Raw genomic sequence first — 21578 nt, 5'->3', positions numbered from 1 at the left:
GCCTGGTGACAGAGCAACACTATGTCTCAAAAAAAAAAAAAAAGTTATCTCTTCTATTTGCCTTTACATTTATTGAGGGCATAGATTATATCCTTTTCACCTTTGCACTTAGATCTCTAGTATCTAGCTCTGGGCTCTGTACATGATGGGCATTTAATTGATATTTCTTTTTTTTTTTTGAGACGGAGTCTCACTCTGTTGCCCAGGCTGGTGTGCAGTGGCGCAATCTTGGCTCACTGCAACCTCCACCTCCCAGGTTCAAGCAATTCTCCCGCCTCAGCCTCCCTTAGTTGATATTTCTTAAATTGAATTTCTGTTTTCCAGATGAGAAAACTGAGGTCTGGGCTGGGCGAGGTGGCTCACGCCTGTAATCCCAACACTTTGGGAGGCCGAGAAGGGAGGATCACTTGAGCCCAGGACTTTGAGACCAGCCTGGGAAACATGTGTGAGACCTTGTGTCTACTAAAAAAGAAAAATAGCTTGGCGTAGTGGTGCATGCCTGTAGTCCCAGCTACTTAGGAGGCTAAGCCAAGAGGATACCTTGAGCCTGGGAGATTGAGGCTGCAGTGATCTGTGATCATGCCACTGTACTCCAGCCTGGAAGACAGAGAGAATAGGAAGGAAGGAAGAAAGGAAGGAAGGAGGGAAGGAGGGAGGGAGGGAGGGAGGGAGGGAGAGAGAGAAGGAAGGAAGGAAGGAAGGAAGGAAGGAAGGAAGGAAGGAAGGAAGGAAGGAAGGAAGGAAGGAAGGAAGGAAGGAAAGAAACCTCAGGTCCAGAATGCTGAGTGGCTTGCTTTGGGACACACAGCTCCAGGGACAAGAACCTAATGATCTGCAGCGAGTTATCATCCCTCTATGTATCCCAGTGGATGATTCATAACAACACAGATAAGCCTGTGGACCCCCAGTTATATGGTGGCTTAGACTAGGTTCCCACCTGAGAGGTCTCCAGCAGCTCAGAAAGCCCATGCTGTAAGACAAAGCGCTCAGGCTCTGAGGTTAGAAGCCTGAAGTCTGGTGGCCTCCAGGAAAACAATCTCAGCCCTCCAAGAAGGGTCCTTGCCAGAGGAGTTGGACAAGCACATAAGGAAGACAGGTTATTAAAACCTGAGTTTTCTTTCTTTTTTTTTTTTTTTTTTTTTTTGAGACAGAGTCCCCCTCTGCCGCCCAGGCTGGAGTACAGTGGCGTGATCTCAGCTCACTGCAAGCTCCGCCTCCTGGATTTACGCCATTCTCCTGCCTCAGCCTCCTGAGTAGCTGGGACTACAGGCACCCACCACCGTGTCCGGCTAGTTTTTTTGTATTTTTTAGTAGAGACGGGGTTTCACCGTGTTAGCCAGGATGGTCTCGATCTCCTGACCTCATGATCCGCCCGTCTCAACCTCCCAAAGTGCTGGGATTACAGTCTTGAGCCACTGCGCCCGGCCAAAACCTGAGTTTTCTCAGGAGTTGACTCAACTCTCTTAGCTGCCTGACATTTGAGTTTGATGGGAGAGAAAGGAGAAAGCAGCTGAGGTAGATACTGCCTTTGTGAGAAGCTCCCCACCACCTGGCAGAAGGCAGTCAGGGACAGCTGCAAGCTAGAGCTTATGGTCTCTGAAGTGGGCAAGATCGTACAGTTCCACCACTTACAAAGTGACCTGGACAAGCCACTTTGGCTGTGTTCATTCTCCCAGAGTTGTGTGAGGGTTAAATGAGAAAAATCTAAGTCATATGTCATTATGTAAGGATTATCATCTCTTTTCATTCAAGGTAGCAAAATCAAGAATTGTGCCAGGCAACGATGAAGAGGCAAAGTCCCTTTCCTCAAAGACTAATGGTCAAGGGAGGGGAGCAAATGGCAGAGTAAAGTGGTGAGGGTTCTAAGTGTGCATCGATCCTGTGGGAGCCCACAGAGGAAGCATCCCCTATATCCTCAGGATAGTCAGGAAAGGCTCCCAAGAGTGTGGAACTTTAGAGCTAGGCTTTTTTTTTTAGGTGGTGTCTCACTGTGTCACCCAGGCTGGAGTGCAGTGGCATGATCTCAGCTCACTGCAGTCTTGACCTCCTAGGCTCAAGCAATCCTCCCACCTCAGCCTCCCAAGTAGTTGGGACCCCAGGTGTGCACCACCATGCCCAGATAATTTTCTCTTTTTTTTTTTTTTTTCTGTAGAGCTGAGGTTTTGCCATGTTACCTATGCTGGTCTCGAACTCGTTGGGCTCAAGTGATTCACTTGCCTCGGCCTCCCAAAGTGCAGGGATTACAGGCATGAGCCACTGTGCCTGGTCCGAGCTAGGTCTTAAAGGATAGATAAGACTTTATCAGGCAGGAGAAGCTGTGTTTGTAGGAAATGGTGGGATTGTGACAGGGTGACTTTGAGGACATGGAATTACAATATGGCCAAGGGTGACAGAACTATTGTCAGATGCCGTCGGACTCCTTGTATTTACACTGCAGAGGCCACACTTGGCTGGCTGATTTCAGGGGCATCAACCAAGAAGTCTCCAGGAAATCACACGTTTTCAAGATTTTTCTTCCCTTGCTTGCTGGCAGTGGCTGTTCCTCTGTTCATCTCCATTTCTTCAGAGCTGGAAGAGATCTGAGAATGATCTGGTGCAATCCTCTGCACCATGGTTGGTATGGATGGGTAGCCCCATGTTATAAACGAGGCAAACGTGGCCGAGAGAAGCTGCAGCCATCCTTGGGGACATGGCCCCTGGGACTGCTTCTCCTGGAATTCAAGATGTTTCTTTTCTTTCCTCCCTTTTAAGTTTCAAATCTCTATTTCGGGCAATACTTGATATATTACGTATTTATAATTCAAGTTTTCAGACTTTTCTTAGCAGCAGGTTATAAAAAGGAGAGAAGCAGAAGCTGAGACAGGGAGGAAGCAAACAGAATGGGGCAGAGGTGGGAGTGGGAGGCTGAAGGCTTCCAGGAAGATAAGCTTCCTCGACTGTTAGTGGATTCCGCATCTGCGGCAATTCTACCCTCATCCAAACCAGAGGCTTTGGGACTGCTGAGAACCAGGACCACCTATTTTCACAGCAAATGACTGGAAGGAACCCAGGTGTCGCATGTTGAGGGTTTATCAGAATAAATGGTTGTTATTTTCTTTTCCTCTTCCCTTTCCTTCTCACCTACCCGTATTAGTGATCTAGTGTTACAGCCGCAGAGTGACAGCAGGGAGACAGGAGTGAGCGGGGAGTATGGGACAGAGGGGAAGAAAGAGAAACAGGCCATACGCAGACCAGACCCACAGGCAGCTCCTGAGCTACCCAGATCGCTTCTCCTGTACAGGAAGAGCTGCGGGCCCGAGGGAAGGGAAGAGGGGGTCCCTGTTGGAGTAACTGGATTGGCAGGAGGCGAGTGGGTCGAGGGAGGGTTATTAATAGGCACTAGAACACATATTTACAACTGGTGGCTTAAATCAAGGGCAGCACATTCACAACTAGCTTCCCACAAAGACATCTGAAGTGTGCAAAGCGCGCTCCCTGAGCCCAGTCCACCCAGGGGCGCGGCCCGCCTTCGTAGGGACAAGGTCTCTGGCGCTGGCCTGGGCGGCTGCGGGAGTTCGCTCCTGGGAGAGCGCCGCGAAACCGAGGGCATCCTTCCCTTTGAGAGGAGGGGGCGGAAGAGGGGAGGAGGGGAGGAGAGAAGAAGGGAAGAAGGAAGGGGGTAGGGAAGGAGGCGGGGAGGGAGAGACGGAGGAAGAGAGGGTGGGAAGAAGGAAGGAGAGAGAGAGGGCGAAAAGGGGAGAGGGGGGCGAACCAGAGAGATGTAGGGAGAGAGGGGAGAGGAGAGGGACTGGGCAGGGGAGGGGAGAGCGAGGGGAGAGAGAAAGAGAACGCGAGGAGGTCGGGGAGAAGAGAGAGGAGAGCGAGAGAGAGCGGGGGGAGAGGGGGAGGGAGAGAGACGGGGGAGAGCGAGACAGAGCGAGGGGAGACAGGGGGAGAGGTGAGAGCGAGAGAGTGAGGGGAGAGGGGGAGTGAGCGAGGGGAGAGGGGAAGAGAGAGACAGAGAAAGGGGGGGAAGCAAGAGAGTGGGAGGAAAGCGAGAGAGAGCGAGGGGAGAGACGGGGGAGGGGCAGAGCGAGCGCGAGCGCGGCGAGGGGAGAGAGAGAGGCGCGCGCGCTGGTTGCACCAGCGAAACCCTGAGCTCCGCCAGCGCTCTTCCCCCTCCCGCTGCCAGCCCTGCGTCCACGTGGGGAAACTGTCCCTCCTATACCGGGAAGAAACGACTCACCGCCTTCCAGAGGCGCAGAAGCTGAGCGCGGGACGCCACGGCCTGGAATCGGCGAGTGACCGCAGCTCCGACCCCGCGGCGGGAGGCCGGCCCGAGCGTGGGAGCCCAGCCCAGGGCCCTTTCTCCGCACTGGCTGAGGACCTAGCCCGTCCTGGGCCCCTCCTCCCCGGGCGGAGAGAACGTCAGCGCCGGGGATCCTGATGCGGGGGCGCGGTGGCGCCGACCCAGAGCCCGCCCGGTGCCCGTGTGGGGGGGGCAGAAGGGGAGGGGCGGGGCGCAAGGGGCAGAGAGGGCCCGGCGTCCCAGCTGGGATGGAGTTACCAGAAAGGGGTTCGAGGCAGCCTAACCCTCCGCGCTGAGTCCCGGAAGGCAGCCTCTGTGGCTCCGTGCATTTTGCATGAAGATAGGCTGCTCCAGGCGGCGTGAGGGGTCGGGGGAAGGTCCTCCTGTGGGTAAACTGATCAGAGAGCCGAGAATGGATTCTGGCTCCGACACACGCCACCCCTGCTTGCTTAGTGGCTCTGCACCCCACTTTTTATATAAAGTGGTTATTCAAAGTACCTAGCACATAGGTTTTTGGTGAAGATTGAATGGGAAGGGCAGGTGAAGTCCTTGGCACAGGCCCAGCACACCGACCGATGGACCCAAGAATGTCAATTATTTCTGCTGTTATTCCCTCCAACCCCAGCTGTCCTTTCACAGAAGCAAGGTGGTTGACACCAGAAGAGCCGGTGCGAAAGTTTGGCTTGTTTTAATAGAAAACCCACACTCGCTGAGAAAGTGGATTCTGAGTGGGAAAAGCTTTGGAGTCAGGAGCAGGAACCCCTGTGGTCTTGGGCTTCTGTTGCTTAGTACTGTTCCTTAGTACTTAGCTACATTGAATAACCACCCTGGGCTTCCGTTTCCTGATCAGTGAAATTGGCTACAAAGGTCCCAACCAGGTAGTACCATCCCTTCTGCCTTTATTGAGGGCTCGCTATGTTCTAGGCGCTGCTCTTAGAGCTGCCTCTGGATTATCTCAGTTAATCTCTAAGCTAGTTTAGGAAGTAGTTAGGATTATTTAAAATCTCCATTTTGCACTTGAAGAAACTGAGACTTAACAGAGAGGCTAAGTAAATTGTCCTAGACCACACAGTGAGTCACAGCAGAACTGGAGAGAACTGAGATTCAACTCAGGCAACCTGGTTCCAGAGTCTGTATATGTATATTTTTTAATAGACAAGGTCTTACTCTATCTCCCAGGCTGAAGTGCAGTGGCGCAGTGTTGCCATAGCTCACTGTAACTTTGAATTCTTGGTCGCTGGGACCACAGGTGTGCACCACTATATCTGGCAAAGTTTTTAATTTTTATAGAGACAGGGAGGGACTCACTTTGTGGCCCAGGTTGGTCTTGAACTTCTGTCCTCAAGAGATCCTCCTGCTTTGGCCTACCAAAGCATTGGGATTATAGGCATGAGTCACTGAGCCTGGCCTCAGAGTCTGTATGTACTCTTAGTCAGTATACCGGCACCTGTCTGTAAAAGTGTTTTCTGAACTCTAAAATATTATATAAATGTTGGCTGTGATTACAGTGAGTGGTACAGCTGGTAGGTCAGTGGGTTCGTCTTTGCATACTAATGGAGGGTATATCTATCAGTGCCTAACCTACTGCCTAGTACTCAATAAGCTCTCAGTCACTCTGCCATCCCTTGCCCACATCCCAAGAAGGAGTGTATCCATGCAAAAGAATGGCAATTCCATCACGTACAGAGCAGGGGAAGAGGGCAGACTATAAAATACTGAGGAGACAGATCATGAAGCTGCAAGCAATTGCACCTGACATCAACAAAACCCAAGGAAGCAAAGATAGAAAGGCTTCGGATTGGAATGTCCCCTACTTTTCATAAAACACAAAGCACGGGAGAGTTTCCCTGATGTTCCACCGGCCCAACAGGCTGCTCTCTGGGGCTCCCACTGACTTCACAAAGGGTTCCACCCAGTAACCCAGAGAACAGACAAGTGTCTTAGAGGTCTCATCAGTGTCAGGAGACTCGTGTTTGTGAGCAAAAGATTCACAGCCTTCAACTAGGAAAGGCAGAGCCATTTAAAATGTCTCATTGAGTAGAAATCTGGAAAACCACATGTTAAGGTAGAAAGTATTTTATCATTTGAGTCTTAATGTTTTCTACTCATTATTGCGCCCTTAGTCATTTTATAGAGTTAAGGTTCTCAGGGACTAGACTGTTGTCGTCTAACAGTTCTTGAAAGAACTCCAGACGACGTAATCAACTGCCCACTTGACATCTCCACTTGGGTATAGAACAGTGATCTCAAACTTATCATGTCTAACATTAAACTGCTGAGATTTGCCCCCAAACCAGCTTTTCCCACATTCTCCATAAATGGCAATGCTAGCCTTCCAGTCGCTCAAACCAAAAACTTTGATGTCATCCTTGACTCCTCTCTTTCTTTTGTTCCCTTTCTGATTCATCAGCAAACCTGGTTGGTCTAGCCTCAAAATGTATTTCTAAATTCTGACTACTTTTCACCATACCCATTGTCACCTCCCTTTTCTAATTTGCTGTTATCCCGTGACAGGCTTATTGAATAGCCCCTTCCTTCTCACAGTCCCCGCACTTGATTTCTGAAGCCTGTTGCAAACCCAGTAGCCAGAGTGATCTTGTTGAAAAGGCAGACCACACCACTCCTCTGCTCATTAAAATCGTCAGGGTGGCAGGGCATGGTAGCTCACATGTGTAATCCCAGTACTTTGGGAGGCCACGGCAGGAGAATTGCTTGAGCCCAAGAGTTCGAGACAGTTTGGGCAACATAGTGAGACCTTGTCTCTACGAAAAACAAAACAAAACAACAACAAAAATTAGCTGGGTGTGATGGCACATGCATGTAGTCCCAGCTACTCAGGAGGCCGAGGTGGGAGAATCGCTTGAGCCCAGCAGGTTGAGGCTGTAATGGGCCGAGATCACACCATTGCACTCCAGTCTGGGCAACAAAGTGAGACCCTGTCTCAGAAAAAAACAAAAAACAAAAACAAACCTCTTCAATAGGCTGTCTCATTTAAAGTAAAACCAAAGTCCTCCTTTGACCTGAAGGACCCCATGTGAATAGGACACCCTACCTCTTGTAGCTCTTACCACCCTTGAGTTTGCTATCTTTTCGTGAATACACAGGCATTTTCCTGTCTTAGGGCTTTGCACTACAGTGCAGTTTGCCTGAATGCTCTTCCCCTGTATCTGTATGGCTGGTTTCCTAAATTCTTTCAGGTGTCTTTATTCAAAAGTCACCTTGTTGGCCGGGTGCCATGGCTAACCCCTGTAATCCCAGCACTTTGGGAGGCCGAGGTAGGTGGATCACCTGAGGTCAGGAGTTCGAGACCAGCCTGGCCAACAAGGTGAAACCCCGTCTCTACTAAAAATACAAAAATTAGCTGGGCATGGTTGCACACGCCTGTAGTCTCAGCTACTTGGGAGGTTGAGGAAGGAAAATCACTTGAACTGGGAGGTGGAGGCTGCAGTGAGCTGAGATTGTGCCGCTGCACTCCAGCCTGGGCCACAGAGTGAGACTCCATCTCAAAAAAAAAAAAAAAAAAAAAAGTCACCAGTTACCTTATCAATGAGTTTTTCTCTGGCCACTCCAAAAAGTAGCCCCTCCTAATGTTTCACATCCCCCCTTCCCTTTCTTTTCTTCTTTGCATTTACCCCTCTCTAATCTGATATTATGTGTTTAATTGCTTACTTTGTTTCCCCTATTAGAACATGAGCTTTATGAAGGGAAGAGATGAAGGGATTTTTGCAGGAAGGGATTTTTGTTTGCTTTGTTCACTATTTTATCTCTAGTGCCTTGAATGGTGTCTGACACGTGGTAGACACATGTATAAATATTTGCTGAATAAACGAATGAGTAGAATAAAAGACGAAGGACCCCAAATTAGCGCGGACCTTTTAGCAAGTCACTTATCCTCTCTACACTTCAGTTTCTTTGAATGTGAAATTGAGTTTTGCATTAAGACAGCTCCCAGTTTCCCTCCAGCTATGTGCAGACATCTGTGAGTTAACTTGAAAAGCTGGGACCTTGAAAAGGGTCTGAAGATTTGGGTTCAAGCCCCAGTAACATCACTTGCCTGAGTCTTAGTTTCCACACAAACAAATTGAAAGGGCTCCACCCAGCGACCGCGAAGGGTAGTCTAGCTCTTAAACTAGAAAAAGCGTAATTAAAAAAGGAAGGCGCCATACCTCTCAATACCACACGGCGGCGCAATGGTCCACCTTTGTCGCTAAGAGGGCAATGCTGTGCCAAGTCCTGTACGAAACAGCCCCCACTACCGTGCAATGTATTATTCAGACATCTGTGACGGTTGCTCATTCCTCAGATCTTATTGGTTTGTTCAAATAACAAAAATATTTAAATTGTTATTGTTTTAGATAAGAAGGCACAAATTTGAGCTCAGTCTTGCCAACGTGATTTAAAGACCAAGGTTTGCCGGGCGCAGTGGCTCACGCCTGTAATCCCAGCACTTTGGGAGGCCAAGGCGGGCAGATCACCTGAGGTCAAGAGTTCGAGACCAGCCTGGCCAACATGGTGAAACCCCATCTCTACTAAAAATAGAAAAATTAGCCGGGTGTGGTGGAGGGCGCCTGTAATCCCAGCTACTTGGGAGGCTGAGGCAGGAGAATCGCTCAAACCTGGGAGGCGGAGGTTGCAGTGAGCCGAGATGGTGCCACTGCACTCCAGCCTGGATGACAGTGTGAGCCTCCGTCTCAATACATACATACCTACATACATACATACCAAAACGTTTGAAAAGCTAAAGAAGTCTAAATCCGTGTCAGGTGAGGGGTGCCACAGCCATGCTAACTTAGTCCACGTATCTGTCTACACATAACCAAGAATTTCTCTCCATGAGGTAGGAGGGGTGGGGAATAAAGAAACTGTTTGGATTCCAAGACCTTTTGTTTGCTTGGAAGAAGCTGTTAAAGCCTCTAGCAAATAGACGACTGTGAACCTAAGTAAGCCCTTAACAGGAGTCATTGTCATTGTTACTTATTAATAGTGTCATCCTCAGCTTCTGTTTTCCTTCCTCCACCATCTCTCCAACTAACAATAAAGGTTTTAGTTTGAATTTTGTATTTAAAAAGATAAAAATGATTTCGTAGTTCTTTATTACAATTACACAAATATCACATGGTTATTTTTGTTGTAGGAAAAATAAAGAAGTAAAATGAAGTTTGGAAACGTGTACAGTAATGATGTGGAAATCATAGTTGGGCCATCTGTCCCTGCCCCAATCTCTTGTTGAATTGTAATCCCCAATGCGGGAGGTGGGGCCTGGTGGGAGGCAATTGGATCATGGGGACGGATTTTTCATGAATGGTTTAGCACCATCCCCTTGGTGCTGTCTTCAGGATAGTGAGTTCTCATGAGATCTGATTGTTTAAAAGTGTGTGGCACCTCCCCTGTCAACTCTCTCTTGTTCCTGCTTTCGCCATGTGACGTGCCTGCTCCTCATTGCCTTCTGCCAGGACTGGAAGCTTCCCAAGGCCTCCCTAAAATCAGATGCTGCTATGCTTCCTGTAAAACCTGTAGAATCGTGAGCCAATTAAACCTCTTTCCTTTATAAATTACCTTTTCTCAGGTATTTCTTTTTTTTTTTTTCTTTTTGAGACAGAATCTTGGTCTGTTACCCAGGCTATTTCAGCTCACTGCAACCTCTGCCTCCCAGGTTCAAACGATTCTCCTGCCTCAGCTTCCCCAGTAGCTGGGACTACAGGCATGCACCACCTCACCTGACTAATTTTTGTATTTTTAGTAAAGATGGGGTTTCACCATGTTGGCCAGGCTGGTCTCGAACTCCTGAACTCATGTGATCCACCCGCCTTGGCCTCCCAAAGTGCCGGGATTATAGGCATGAGCCACCTATTATCTGGCCAGGTATTTCTTCATAGCAATGCAAGAACAGCCTGACACAGAAGGCACTAAAAATGACCCATGCTCCACCACTTAGCTCAGAAATAGCTGTTAAGATTTTTATATTATCCACCCAACACATTTGTAATTATATTTTATAAGGATTTTTTTACTACTCTTTCATTTATCATTATACTGTACACATTTCCACATCACTAAAATTTTTCATAATTATCAACAATAGCATACTGTTTTTTTAATAACCTGTTTAAAATTGACAAAAAGTGTATATATTTATAGCATACAACATGACGTTTTGACATATGTATACACTGTGGCGTGGTGAAATCAAGCTAATTACCAGATGCTTTGCCTCACATACTTATCGTTTTTGTGGTGAGAACACTTAAAATCTACTATCTTAGCAATTTCACAGTATAAAATATATTGTTATTAACTATATTCACCATGGTGTATAATAGATCTCTTGAACTTATTCCTTTTTTCTAACTGATAACCATCATTTCCTCCCTTTTTCTATGGGTTCAACTTTTTTTTTTTTTTTGAGATGGAGTCTTGCTCTGTCGCCCAGGCTGGAGTGCAGTGGCGCAGTCTCGGCTCACTGCAAGCTCCGCCTCCTGGGTTCACGCCATTCTCCTGCCTCAGCCTCCCGAGCAACTGGGACTACAGGCACCTGCCACCACGCGCAGCTAATTTTTTTGTATTTTTAGTAGAGACGGGGTTTCACCGTGTTAGCCAGGATGGTCTCGATCTCCTGACCTCATGATCCGCCCGCCCCGGCCTCCCAAAGTGCTAGGATTACAGGCGTAAGCCACTGCGCCTGGCAGAGTTCAACTTTTTTAGATTCCACAAGATTTATTCTATAAGAGAGTGAGAGTTCATGTGATATTTGTCCTTCTCTGTCTAACATACTATTCTAATTGAAAATCAGAATATTTTAATGGTAGAAAATACTAAATAGTACAGGACAAAGAAAAAAAATCACTCCTAATCTCATAATCTAGACTGGTGATAATTGCTGTTCACCTTTTGATATATTTCTTTCAATAATATTAATGCATATATATTTTTTCATAAGATTAGGAATATATTACATATATAGTTCTCTTAATTTTTCAAATTTATTTAAAAATTATTTGAAAATTACAACAGATTTCTTTTTTTTTCTACTTAACAAGATTATTTTCCCAGTCATTCCATGTTCTTCAAAAACATCAATGATAGGAATAATTCTCTCTTTCCTGAAATCTCTCTTCTTGTGATTAGAGCTGTTTGAGGTCCTGGACGGAAAGGCTTGGATGAAGTCCTTGCAGACTCAGCATGGTTGTAAGCAGTATCATTTCAGAGGGATGTCCCATGGGCTCACTCTGCAACCAGGCTGGATGAAGCAGAAATGATTTGACCTTCATGCCTTAATTAAAGGCTCTGATCACTGTTAAAATGCAACTTGCTCTCCAGAGATGCAACATTCTAAACAGCCCCCCATAGTTTATTGCTTTTCTGAACTGAGGTTTTCCTAGGAGATAGAAGAAAAGAAGAAAGATTTCTTACCTTTTTAGCGGTTCAAGCTGCATTAACTCATAATTCCTCAGAGAAGAATTAAATACTATCAATTGTAATAACATTTACAATTTATTAAGCACTTATTATTATGTATTAAGCACTGCCAGGAGGACCTCTTACTTCATCTAACCCTCACAGCAACCCCATTTTACACAATCTCATGTTACCAACAATGAAACAGAGGCTCCGAGAGGTGAAAGGCCTCCCACACTCGTGACAAGTTGATCAAGAATTCAAACCCAGGTCTGACTCCAAAGGTCTGTTCCATCAGCCCTGCCACACATCTGCCCAAACCATTTGCTTAAAATCATGTTTAATGCAAATAGAGTTTATGAATCAGAAACTAGGGCTTCTTTCCTGAAATGGTATAACATGAGAGGTGAAAGTGGTGGGCTGGCTTTTTTAGAAAAGGTCAAAGGGGCCAGGCACGGTGGCTCAAACCTGTAATCCCAGCATTTGAAGAGATGGAGGCAGGAGGATCCCTTGAGGCGAGGCCAAGAGTTTGAAGCCAGCCTGGGCAACACAGTGAGTCCTTATCTCTACCAAAAATTAACAAAATTAGCCAGGCGTGGTGGCATGAACCCGCAGACCCAGCTACTCAGGATGCTGAGGCAGGAGGACCCACTGAGTCCAGGAGTCTGAGGCTGCCATGTGATCAGCCAGCTATGATCGTGCCACTGCTCTCCAGCCCGGGTGACACAGTGAGACCTTGCTTCTCAAAACAAACAAACAAACAAAAAAAAAAACAAAGGTAAAAGTCTGCTTGAGGGATTTTTTTTTTTTTTTTTTTTGCATCAAAGTACTAATTTTAAATATTTCCCAAAAGAATCAAGGAAAGGGTGACATTCATTAACTAAGTCACAGTTTAGGCTCAAATAATAACAGTAACTACATGCTAGATTATGTGTTAAGCACATAACATATATAAGATAGGTACAATTATTCTTAATTTCCAGGTGAGGGATCTGGGGCACAGCAGGGTTAACTTGCCTAATGGTGTGCAGTAAGCATAGATTCAAATTCAGTCAGAAGCCAAGACCCCAAATTCTTCATTAGTCTGTGAAACCTGCCCTCCTTTCCTGCCTTCTTTCTTCCCTTCCCTCCTTTGCTTCCTTCCTTTTCTCCCCTCCCTGCTTCCTTCCTGTTTATCTCTTTTTTGTCCTTTCTTTCGTTCCCCTCCTGTCTTCCCTCCTTCCTTCACGCCTTCCTCTCCTCTCCTCTCCTATCTGTTCTTTTTTTTTTTGAGACAGGGTCTCACTTTGTCACCCAGGCTGGAGTGCAGTGGAGCAATCTCGGCTCACCACAGCCTCAACATCTCTGCTCAAGCGATCCTCCCATCTCAGCCTCCCAAAAGCTAGGACCACAGGCACCACCATGCCTGGCTAATTTTTCTATTTTGTAGAGATGGGGTTTCACCATGTTGCCCAGGCTGATCTTGAACTCCTCAGCTCAAGTGCTCCACCCACCTCGGCCTCCCAGAGGCCTCTGTTCCTTTTTCCTTCCTTCCTTCTGTCTCTTTCCTTTAGGGAAAACTCTGGGTTCAATTTCCAATCAAGAGGCCTGGGTGTAATTAAAGAGTGTTTCTGGGGGGTAATAGGCAGGTGAAAGAAGGAAAAAAAATATGTTGACTATTTGTTGGGTGTGAGCAGAATGCTAAGAGCTTCTGCATGTCCTGTCTCATTTAATCCTATAAACATCCATTATAACCAGAGATTATTATTACACCTACTTAAAAATGAGGAAACTGAGGTTCAAACAGGTGTCTTGCCCAAAGTCACAGCGTTTTTAGAGGACAAAGCCAGGAGAAACTATGATCTATTGACTTAAGTCTAATGTCAACTTGCATCACTGATGGCTATTTTCTCCCTTCCTTATGCTATGCTTTTCAGCATGGTAGAGAAATGTTTCTTTTTTGGGGTGACATCTGCCAACCCCCTCCTCAAAAACTTCCTCGTGGTAAAATCTTGGTAATTCCACCGCATTTTCAAAGTCTTTTACAATCTGCCCTTCTTTTATTTCAGCAATTTTATTTCCCCATCACTCCCTTTTCACATTCTCTCCTCTTCTCTGGCTGAAATTTCTATTATTGCTACCCACTACATTAATTTCTATTTCCACATCTTTTATTCTCTAGTAATCAAATTGTATATATCTTTCAATGTCCAACTTAAGCATCTCCTTATCCATTCTAGTCCTCAGAGAAGGCAATATTTGATCACCCCACAGTCCTACTGAAAACCTTTCAGTGATAATCTTTTACACGCTGAACAAAACCAAGGCTTCTTCGCCTCAGATTCAAGTCAGCCATCCAGTTGCAAATAAGTACTGAGACTCAATTATGTGCTAAGTACTCTCTAGGTGCTGGGAGAGCTGTGGAGAACCAGACAGACTGGTTCCTGCCCTTATGGTGAATGCACTAGACATTAAATAATTACAAATAATCAATTACATAATTACTAGTGTGAATCAAGTAATTACAGGGCCCTTTACAATCTGGTCTCAACCTATCTTTTCAGAGTTCTTTCTCATCCTTCTATTCCATCCAAACGGTCCCCCACTCCATGCTTTCCTACCTCTGTTGCTGTGCCTATTCCCACCCTTCTTTCCTGAACACACTTTTCCCTGCTCCACCCCAGTCCCCTCCAGGACCAGTTCTGCTTCTGCTTCTTCCATGCAACCCTGCCAGACAAGTTTAGTCTGAAAGATCTACCCTCATTTGAATCCCTAGCACTTATCCATTCAACAAATATTAACTGAATGACTTGTTGAAATGTTTGATGAATTACTCTTTATGAGATTCTAAATATACGCTATGGTATTAAAGGTTTAAGTTGTGCAGGGAATTAGAGTTTTCCTATTGAGAAGGATCAATGATTTTTCTCCTCTCTTCCCCTTTTCCCAGGGAGTGGGAAGGAATCCATGAAACTAAATAATAGAACATACAAAATTATGGAGAAGTAAAATGACAACAAAGTTACCAAATTACTCATAATCCGACTACTTAGAGACCCACCACTGACATTTTTCTTTTTTTAGTACTTTTTTTCCCTGTTTCTGTTTTGCTGTGTGTCTACAGTTTGTAAAACTCTTTTTCCCTCCAGTTAAAAAAAAAAAAACTTTTTTTTTTGAGACAGGGTCTTGCTTTGTCACCTAGATTGGAGTGCGGTATAGCAAACACTACAGCCTTGACCTCCTAGGCTCAAGCAATCTTCTTGCCTCAGCCTCTCAAATAGCTGGGACTACAGGTTCGCACCACCATGCCTGGCAAATTTTAAAATTTTTTGTAGAGATAGGGGTCTCACCATGTTGCTCAGGCTGGTCTCCTTCCTGGGCTCAAGTGATCCTCCTGCCTCAGCCTCCCAAACTGCTGAGATTTCAGGTGCAAGCCACCATACCCAGCCCCAAGTAAAAATTTTATCAAGACAATTATTTTATGGCCTTTAAAAAAGCACAAAATACCTCCGCCCCCACTCCCTTGCTCTCTTCCGCTTGAGGGTGGAATGATTTTGTCTAAAACAAAACTTAGAGAATTTACTCAGACTCATCCATATCTTTTCCAGTTCGTGGATTCTATGTATAAGAACCTGAGCATTGTTTTAGGGTCTTTACTTAAACAGAAATTCTTTCTCAAGACCTACTCTGGATGCTTTTTAGAACAAGCCTCATGTCTCTTCTTCAAGACCTTAAATGTGTGCTATATACAGTGTAGTCATATTGATGCGCAAACCACAGAATGTCCAAACTATGAGGACATATGATATCTTCCAGTTCACTCCCCTCACTTTAAGAGTACAGTGTTAGGACACCTGCCCAAAGTCATGTAGCTGCCTAGTTATCTTTCCAAATTGTCCCACTGTCTTTAGTTTGTGTAATAATAAACCCAAACTAAAATGCAACAAAAGCACTCACCCTTGCTAAATAAATAATGTCTATTCCTACCACTGAAGGGGAAAAGGTAACAAAGCTTCGTAGAGATTGGGCTAGATCTGCACTGGCTTATTTAGAAATTTCAGAGGACTAGGTGAGGTGGTCAAGGCCTGTAATCCTAGCACTTCAGGAGGCCGAGGCAGGTGGATGACTTGAGCCCAGAGTTCGAGAAGAGCCTGGGTGACACAGTGACATCTCTCTACAAAAAAATAAACAAAATTAGCCAAGCGTGGTGGCACATGCCTGTACTCCCAGCTACTCGGGAGGGTGAGGTGGGTGGATTGCTTGATCCTGGGATATTGAGGCTGCAATGAGCCAAGACTGCGCCACTGCACTCCAGCCTGGGCAACAAACTGAGACCCTGTCTAAAAAAAAAAAAGAAAGAAAGAAAGATCAGAGAACCTTTCTTACTGGAAGTCAACGTTGCCATGATAGGATTAAAGCAAGAAGAAACATTATGGGCCTCCTATCTCGTTCTTAATGTTCAAAATGCAGGGTATAGCAAAAGCATATAGGAAGAGGTCGTCCTGACTCATGAACTCAACATCACTTTCTACGTTTATTCTGCTTTGGTTCTTCTTAATCTGACCTCTGTAGACTTCACCACGATCCAAGGTGTAATTCCAACAGGCAAAAGAAGCCTAAGGATTGTCGAACAGTTGGGTCCCTTCAGACAGACAAAGCCCAATTCATGGCAGCGTTCCCAGCCCCAGGTTGAAGCCCAGTAAGGTGGTCTCTTGCCTTTCTGAATTCTGAAAAAAGAGTGGTATTGGAATCTCTTCTTACCAGAACCCAGGAGAGGGAGAGCTGTGGTGCAGTCTTCCTAAAGGGGAGAACCGTAGTTTTCAGAGTTCTTCTAATGAACATCTCAATGGGCCTAAAGGGCTTCAATAGCAGATGAAAGGTTTCGGGGTGAGAGTGGGCGTGGGCGAAGCTGATCCCTTTAGGTTGGACTAAGGCAGAGCCAGATCCAAAAGGGAGAATCCAACTGTAAAATGATCTGGGGAAGAAAGAGCTCTTTTGGGGGTGCAGCCGGATGAAGAACACCAGTGCTGCTCAGTGCAGCCCCTACCCATCCATGGCAAACAAAGGCAGCGGCCTCCTTTCCAGCCTTTTAGTTTGAACGAAGGCTCAGTATTACCTTTTAGGATCCACCCTTCCCTCCTAACGCACCCAATGAGGCCAGAGCCTCTTCCTGCCGGGAGGAGCTGAACTCTCCCAGGAAACGGACAAGTGCCGCGGGCCAATGGTGGGAGCTGCGGCGGGCCAGTGGGCGGGAGGAGTGGGTCCACCTGGGTTTGAGAACCAGAGAGCCCACAAAGGGGGAGGGCACGATGCGACGGCGGCGCAGTGGGTAAGAGGAACCTGCGAGGCTGCCAGCTAGGCTACCCCAACTACGGCGGAGGAACCGGGGACTGGGCGGCCACAGCCAATGGGAAGGCGGCGGGCGCGGGGCGGGGCGGGCGTGGGGCGGGCCCCCTTGGGTCCGCAGGGCTGGGGCGGGGCCAGGCCTGCGTCAGGTGGTCCCGGCGAGCTGGCGGTGCGGGGGGCGGGGCACGGCGCGGCGCGGCGCGGAGAGGAGAGCTGCGGCCGGCGGGCGGCGGCGGCGGCACCGGCTGCGCGAGCAGGTACCGGCGGCGGAGGTGACGAGGCCGCCCCCGGGGGGCGAGCGGGCAGGCGGGGACTTGGCCCGCTGCGCCCCTAGGCTGCGCGGAGCGCTCGCGCTCGGCGCTCTTCTAGTACCGCGGCAACAGCGCCGGCGAGCCAGCTCTCCCAGCCCCGCCAGCCCGGGCCCTACCTGCGGCCGCCGTCGTGGGGGGGGGGTCCTCCCAGCTCTGCGGAGGCGCATGAACAATAGGCGGCGGCGGCTCCTGCGGGCAGCGGCGGCCCCGCACCCTATGGATCGGCCGCTCCATGGAGCCCTCCAGAGCGCTTCTCGGCTGCCTAGCGAGCGCCGCCGCTGCCGCCCCGCCGGGGGAGGATGGAGCCGGGGCCGGGGCCGAGGAGGAGGAGGAGGAGGAGGAGGAGGCGGCGGCGGGCCCCGGGGAGCTGGGCTGCGACGCGCCGCTGCCCTACTGGACGGCCGTGTTCGAGTACGAGGCGGCGGGCGAGGACGAGCTGACTCTGCGGCTGGGCGACGTGGTGGAGGTGCTGTCCAAGGACTCGCAGGTGTCCGGCGACGAGGGCTGGTGGACTGGGCAGCTGAACCAGCGGGTGGGCATCTTCCCCAGCAACTACGTGACCCCGCGCAGCGCCTTCTCCAGCCGCTGCCAGCCCGGCGGCGAGGACCCCAGCTGCTACCCGCCCATTCAGTGTAAGGCGAAGGCGGGGCCCGGGAGCCGGGCGGGGAAGGGGAATGATAGAGGCCTGGGGGGCGGTCGGGGAACGGGGGAGCCCTGCGCAAGGGCCAGGATGAAGGCGGGGGGATGGGGAGGAAGATTGACCTGGGTGTGGGTGGCGCGCGCTTGGGCTGCCCGGGCTTCGCTTGGTGCGCTGGATAAGCTCGAGACGCCGCAGGCCCTGCCCGCACTTCAGGCGCTTGAGCTTCTTCACCTTCATTTGGCCACCTCAGCAGTGGCTCCCAAATTCCTTATCCTGAAGTCCCAGCCTGAGAATTTGCCCGTTTCCCACTCCCTTCCTCTCTTACCGCGCCCACCCCCCCCCGCCCGCATTCCCAATCTGGAAGTATTTAGGGCAAGCTGGTGGTTAGTGTCCAAACCTTAGTCCCCAAATCAGGGACCTTGCCACCACCTCTTCTAACGCCTGTCCCCACCTCTTAAAAGCATTTGCTTTCAAAGAGATGGGGGTGTCTCCTTAGGGCTGGGCTGGCTCACAAGTCCCGGAAGCATGTGTGAACTCAAGCATGTGCCTGTAAAATGTCGGGTTGATTTCTTGGATCCTAATCCTTATATCTCAGAAGTTGTACCTTTAGGAGTCTCACTGATTAACGTGCTAAGAGGGATGTGTGTGTTGGGAGTGGGAGTGGGACAAGTGATGATTAGAGAGGAAAAAGTATGTCGTTGCCCCATGGGAGATCAGGATTGCAAGGTACAGTGGCTGAATCCCAGCCCTTTGACAGTGAGGCTGTTTGGGAAATACATTTTCTTCTTTCTTCTCACCCTAGATCCTTGCCTATATTTGGAACTGGTCAAATCTCACGGGGACCATGCTCAGGGGTCCCTCCCAGGGCCTTTCTCCCAGTGTCCTGGTTTCCGTCAATTTTCCAGGAGCCCCATATTTCATACCCTATAATGAAATCTTCTTTGTTTTTTCAAGGGAGTTAAATTGCCATCAGAATCCCTTAATCATATTAGTTTGTTTCAGAAAAAACACTTAAATATCTCTTTAGTGCAGTTTACACTATTTTGTATTTGAGAGTTTCCATAATCTCTTATTTGTTAAAAAGGTATTGTTAATATGTATTAATTACTGTTTATTCCTTATTTTGTATACTTTCATCTTAGTTGATTTTTTAAAACGTCATTAGCAAGGACCAACTTTAAATATTTAGTTTTAAAATTTCCTTTGTGACAGTTACGTTTCTGGCTCTGTAACTTATTTTTTACCCCCACATTGTGTTACTTTAATCTTGAGGGTTGTTTTTTTTTTTTTTTTTTTGAGATAGAGTGTCTCTGTCTCCCAGGCTGGAGTGCAGTGGCGCAATCTCAGCTCACTGCAACCTCTGCCTCCCGGGTTCAAGCAATTCTCCTGCCTCAGTCTCCTGAGTAGCTGGGATTACAGGTGCCCGCACCATGCCTGGCTAATTTTTGCATTTTTAGTAGAGATGAGGTTCACCATATTGGCCAAACTGGTCTCGAACTGCTCGAACTGCTGACCTCAAGTGATCCGCATGCCTCGGCCTCCCAAAGTATTAGATTACAGGCGTGAGCCACCGTGTCTGGTCTATCTTAAGATGTTTTTTAAAAACTAGCACGTAATATCAAAGTCATAGCCTCTTCACTTGTTTTTCTGCTCTTCCTTTTCTGTTGGTGTTTTGACTATCAAATTGATGTTCAAATCTTTAGGTTCCCCCTCTCCCTCTCATTCAGTTTAAAACTTCATTTTTCTTCATTTTAATCTTTAAAATGCTTGGAGGTAGCAAATTACTTTAAATTGTTTCCAGATACTACATCTTTTTGGGACTAGTTTGGTAGGCTTAAGGCTAAGCATCCTGGCATAGTGTTTTGAAAGTGTTGAAAATGAACTTGGGCATATATTGGAAGAAATATGAATAGCCTGGCATGTTAGAAAACATAGTGTCATTTTAAACATAAGTCAGATTTTGATTCTGTGGGTGAAGTTTTGTGATTTTGTTTTCAGGGACAGTTAATGTCAGAGTAGAAGAGCTAGATGAGGTTCATGATCAGAAACTCAGTTTCTTTAATATCTTGTGCTCTGGCTGCTGGAGCAGTCAAGAGTCAGTATGACTTAGGCTGAAAAACTGTCCACAGAGCCAGGCATGACAGCAATGTGCTACTTCTTCATTAGGTGACCAGGACTTAACTTCATTATCATACAATTTACTGTGGATAGAGTAGATTCCTAAATCTGGAACCCAGATGTTGAGACAGTAGGAAGTAATTTGTTCTAATGGAAAGAATTGACTCGAAGAATATGGCATTTGTAAGACCTGGCACATTCTTTTATTTGGCCTCACTGGAAGTTCTGATCTTGACTGGAATTAATTTTTGATCATTCAAAAAATTTAGTTTCAGTCAAAAACTAATCATTGAGTACCTAGTGAATGATAGATACTGTACATTGTGTTAAGTACCAGGACATAAAGAAGTGATAAGATCAGAAAGTGCTTTTAAGTTACATGAGGGAGATTAACGATGTAAATATAAAACTTCAGTGCAGTGTCTTGGTAAAGATGCAGTGCCTTGGTTCATCAGAGGGTGAACATGGGCTGTTACTGACAGGTGCATCTCTCATCTGTGTGCTCTACCAGATCAGTTCGTGTCACTTGGAAAGTGAAGACAATTGACAAACCTTGTCTCCAAAGACTTGGAATGAAATTGAGCCACTGACACCTCATCACCAGAGTTACCCTTTTGAACTTCCCCTCTAAGGATGTGTTGTGACGTTGCGTTCTGGACCATGAATAGAAGATGTTAAGTCAAGCAATAGTGTTTAGTTTTAGTTTCATATTATTGTTTCTTAAGTGAAAATTTAGCTTCAAACTTTATTTAAAAGCTTTTTTTGTTTTTTTAATTTTTAGAGACAGGGTTTCACTCTCTCGCCTAGGCTGAAGTGCAGTGGCGAAATCATAGCTCACTGCAACCTTGAACTCCTGGGCTCGAGGGATCCTCCCACCCCAGCCTCCTAAAGAAGCTGGGACCAGAGGCGCATGCCACCATACCCAGCCAATTATTTTTATTTACGTTTTAATAGAGATGAGCTTTTGCTTTGTTGCCCAGGCTAGTTTCGAACTCTTGACTTCAATCATTCCTCCCACCTCAGCCTTCCAAAGTGTTAGGATTACAGGTGTAAGCCACTGTATCTGGCCTCAAACTTTATTCAAAACAGAAGGGGAAAATTACTAAATATCATGACAAAGAAAACACATAAAAATGTTAGTATAAGTCATTTTACATTCTTATAGTGCTTTAATCCTCTCCATTGTAGGTACTTGTTAGCGTTTAGCTGCCTATGGATGACAAATATAAATAACCCAGGAGCTCACCCATCTTCTTTATTTTAGTGAAAGATGAAAAGTGTACAGTTCCAAACTCACTATCTTGGGAGGTGCAGTCCTCCCAAGAGAAATATGAAAGTTTCTCTTATAAGAGAGTTGTTTCAGTTTTCAAACAGGGCATACATTAAGGTTATTAGTTTATACTTGTTATTATCTACATCCACTAGAAATAGAAGGACATACTTTCAGATGTACCTAAGATTTTTAAGTGAGTGAAGTATATACCATTCACTTACTCAAAAC

At 46.9% G+C, this 21578-nt stretch overlaps 1 protein-coding gene and 1 long non-coding RNA gene across 4 annotated transcripts in view; one reads left to right on the top strand and one right to left on the bottom strand.

The window, feature by feature from the left end:
* Positions 1-11249: 11249 nt before the first annotated feature.
* Positions 11250-16776, bottom strand: LOC141407302 (uncharacterized). The gene is made up of 2 exons (XR_012415912.1): positions 16424-16776; positions 11250-11525 (listed from the first exon to the last, which is right to left on the bottom strand). It is a non-coding gene; the product is annotated as an uncharacterized lncRNA (long non-coding RNA).
* Positions 16777-17458: 682 nt separating this feature from the next.
* The window catches only part of MAP3K9 (mitogen-activated protein kinase kinase kinase 9), an 88637-nt gene continuing 84517 nt past the window's right edge, over positions 17459-21578 (top strand). For all 3 annotated transcript variants that reach the window (XM_065548973.2, XM_065548972.2, XM_065548971.2), the window contains exon 1: positions 17459-17951. In XM_065548973.2, the coding sequence (XP_065405045.1) occupies positions 17552-17951 (400 nt within the window). In that variant the 5' untranslated portion in view covers positions 17459-17551. The remainder of the gene's footprint in view (positions 17952-21578) is intronic.

The sequence above is a fragment of the Macaca fascicularis genome, chromosome 7 (assembly GCF_037993035.2).
Source record: "Macaca fascicularis isolate 582-1 chromosome 7, T2T-MFA8v1.1".
Lineage (NCBI taxonomy): Eukaryota > Metazoa > Chordata > Mammalia > Primates > Cercopithecidae > Macaca > Macaca fascicularis.
The sequence above is the reverse complement of the archived record's forward strand: the minus strand, read 5'-3'. Positions and strand labels throughout refer to the sequence as shown.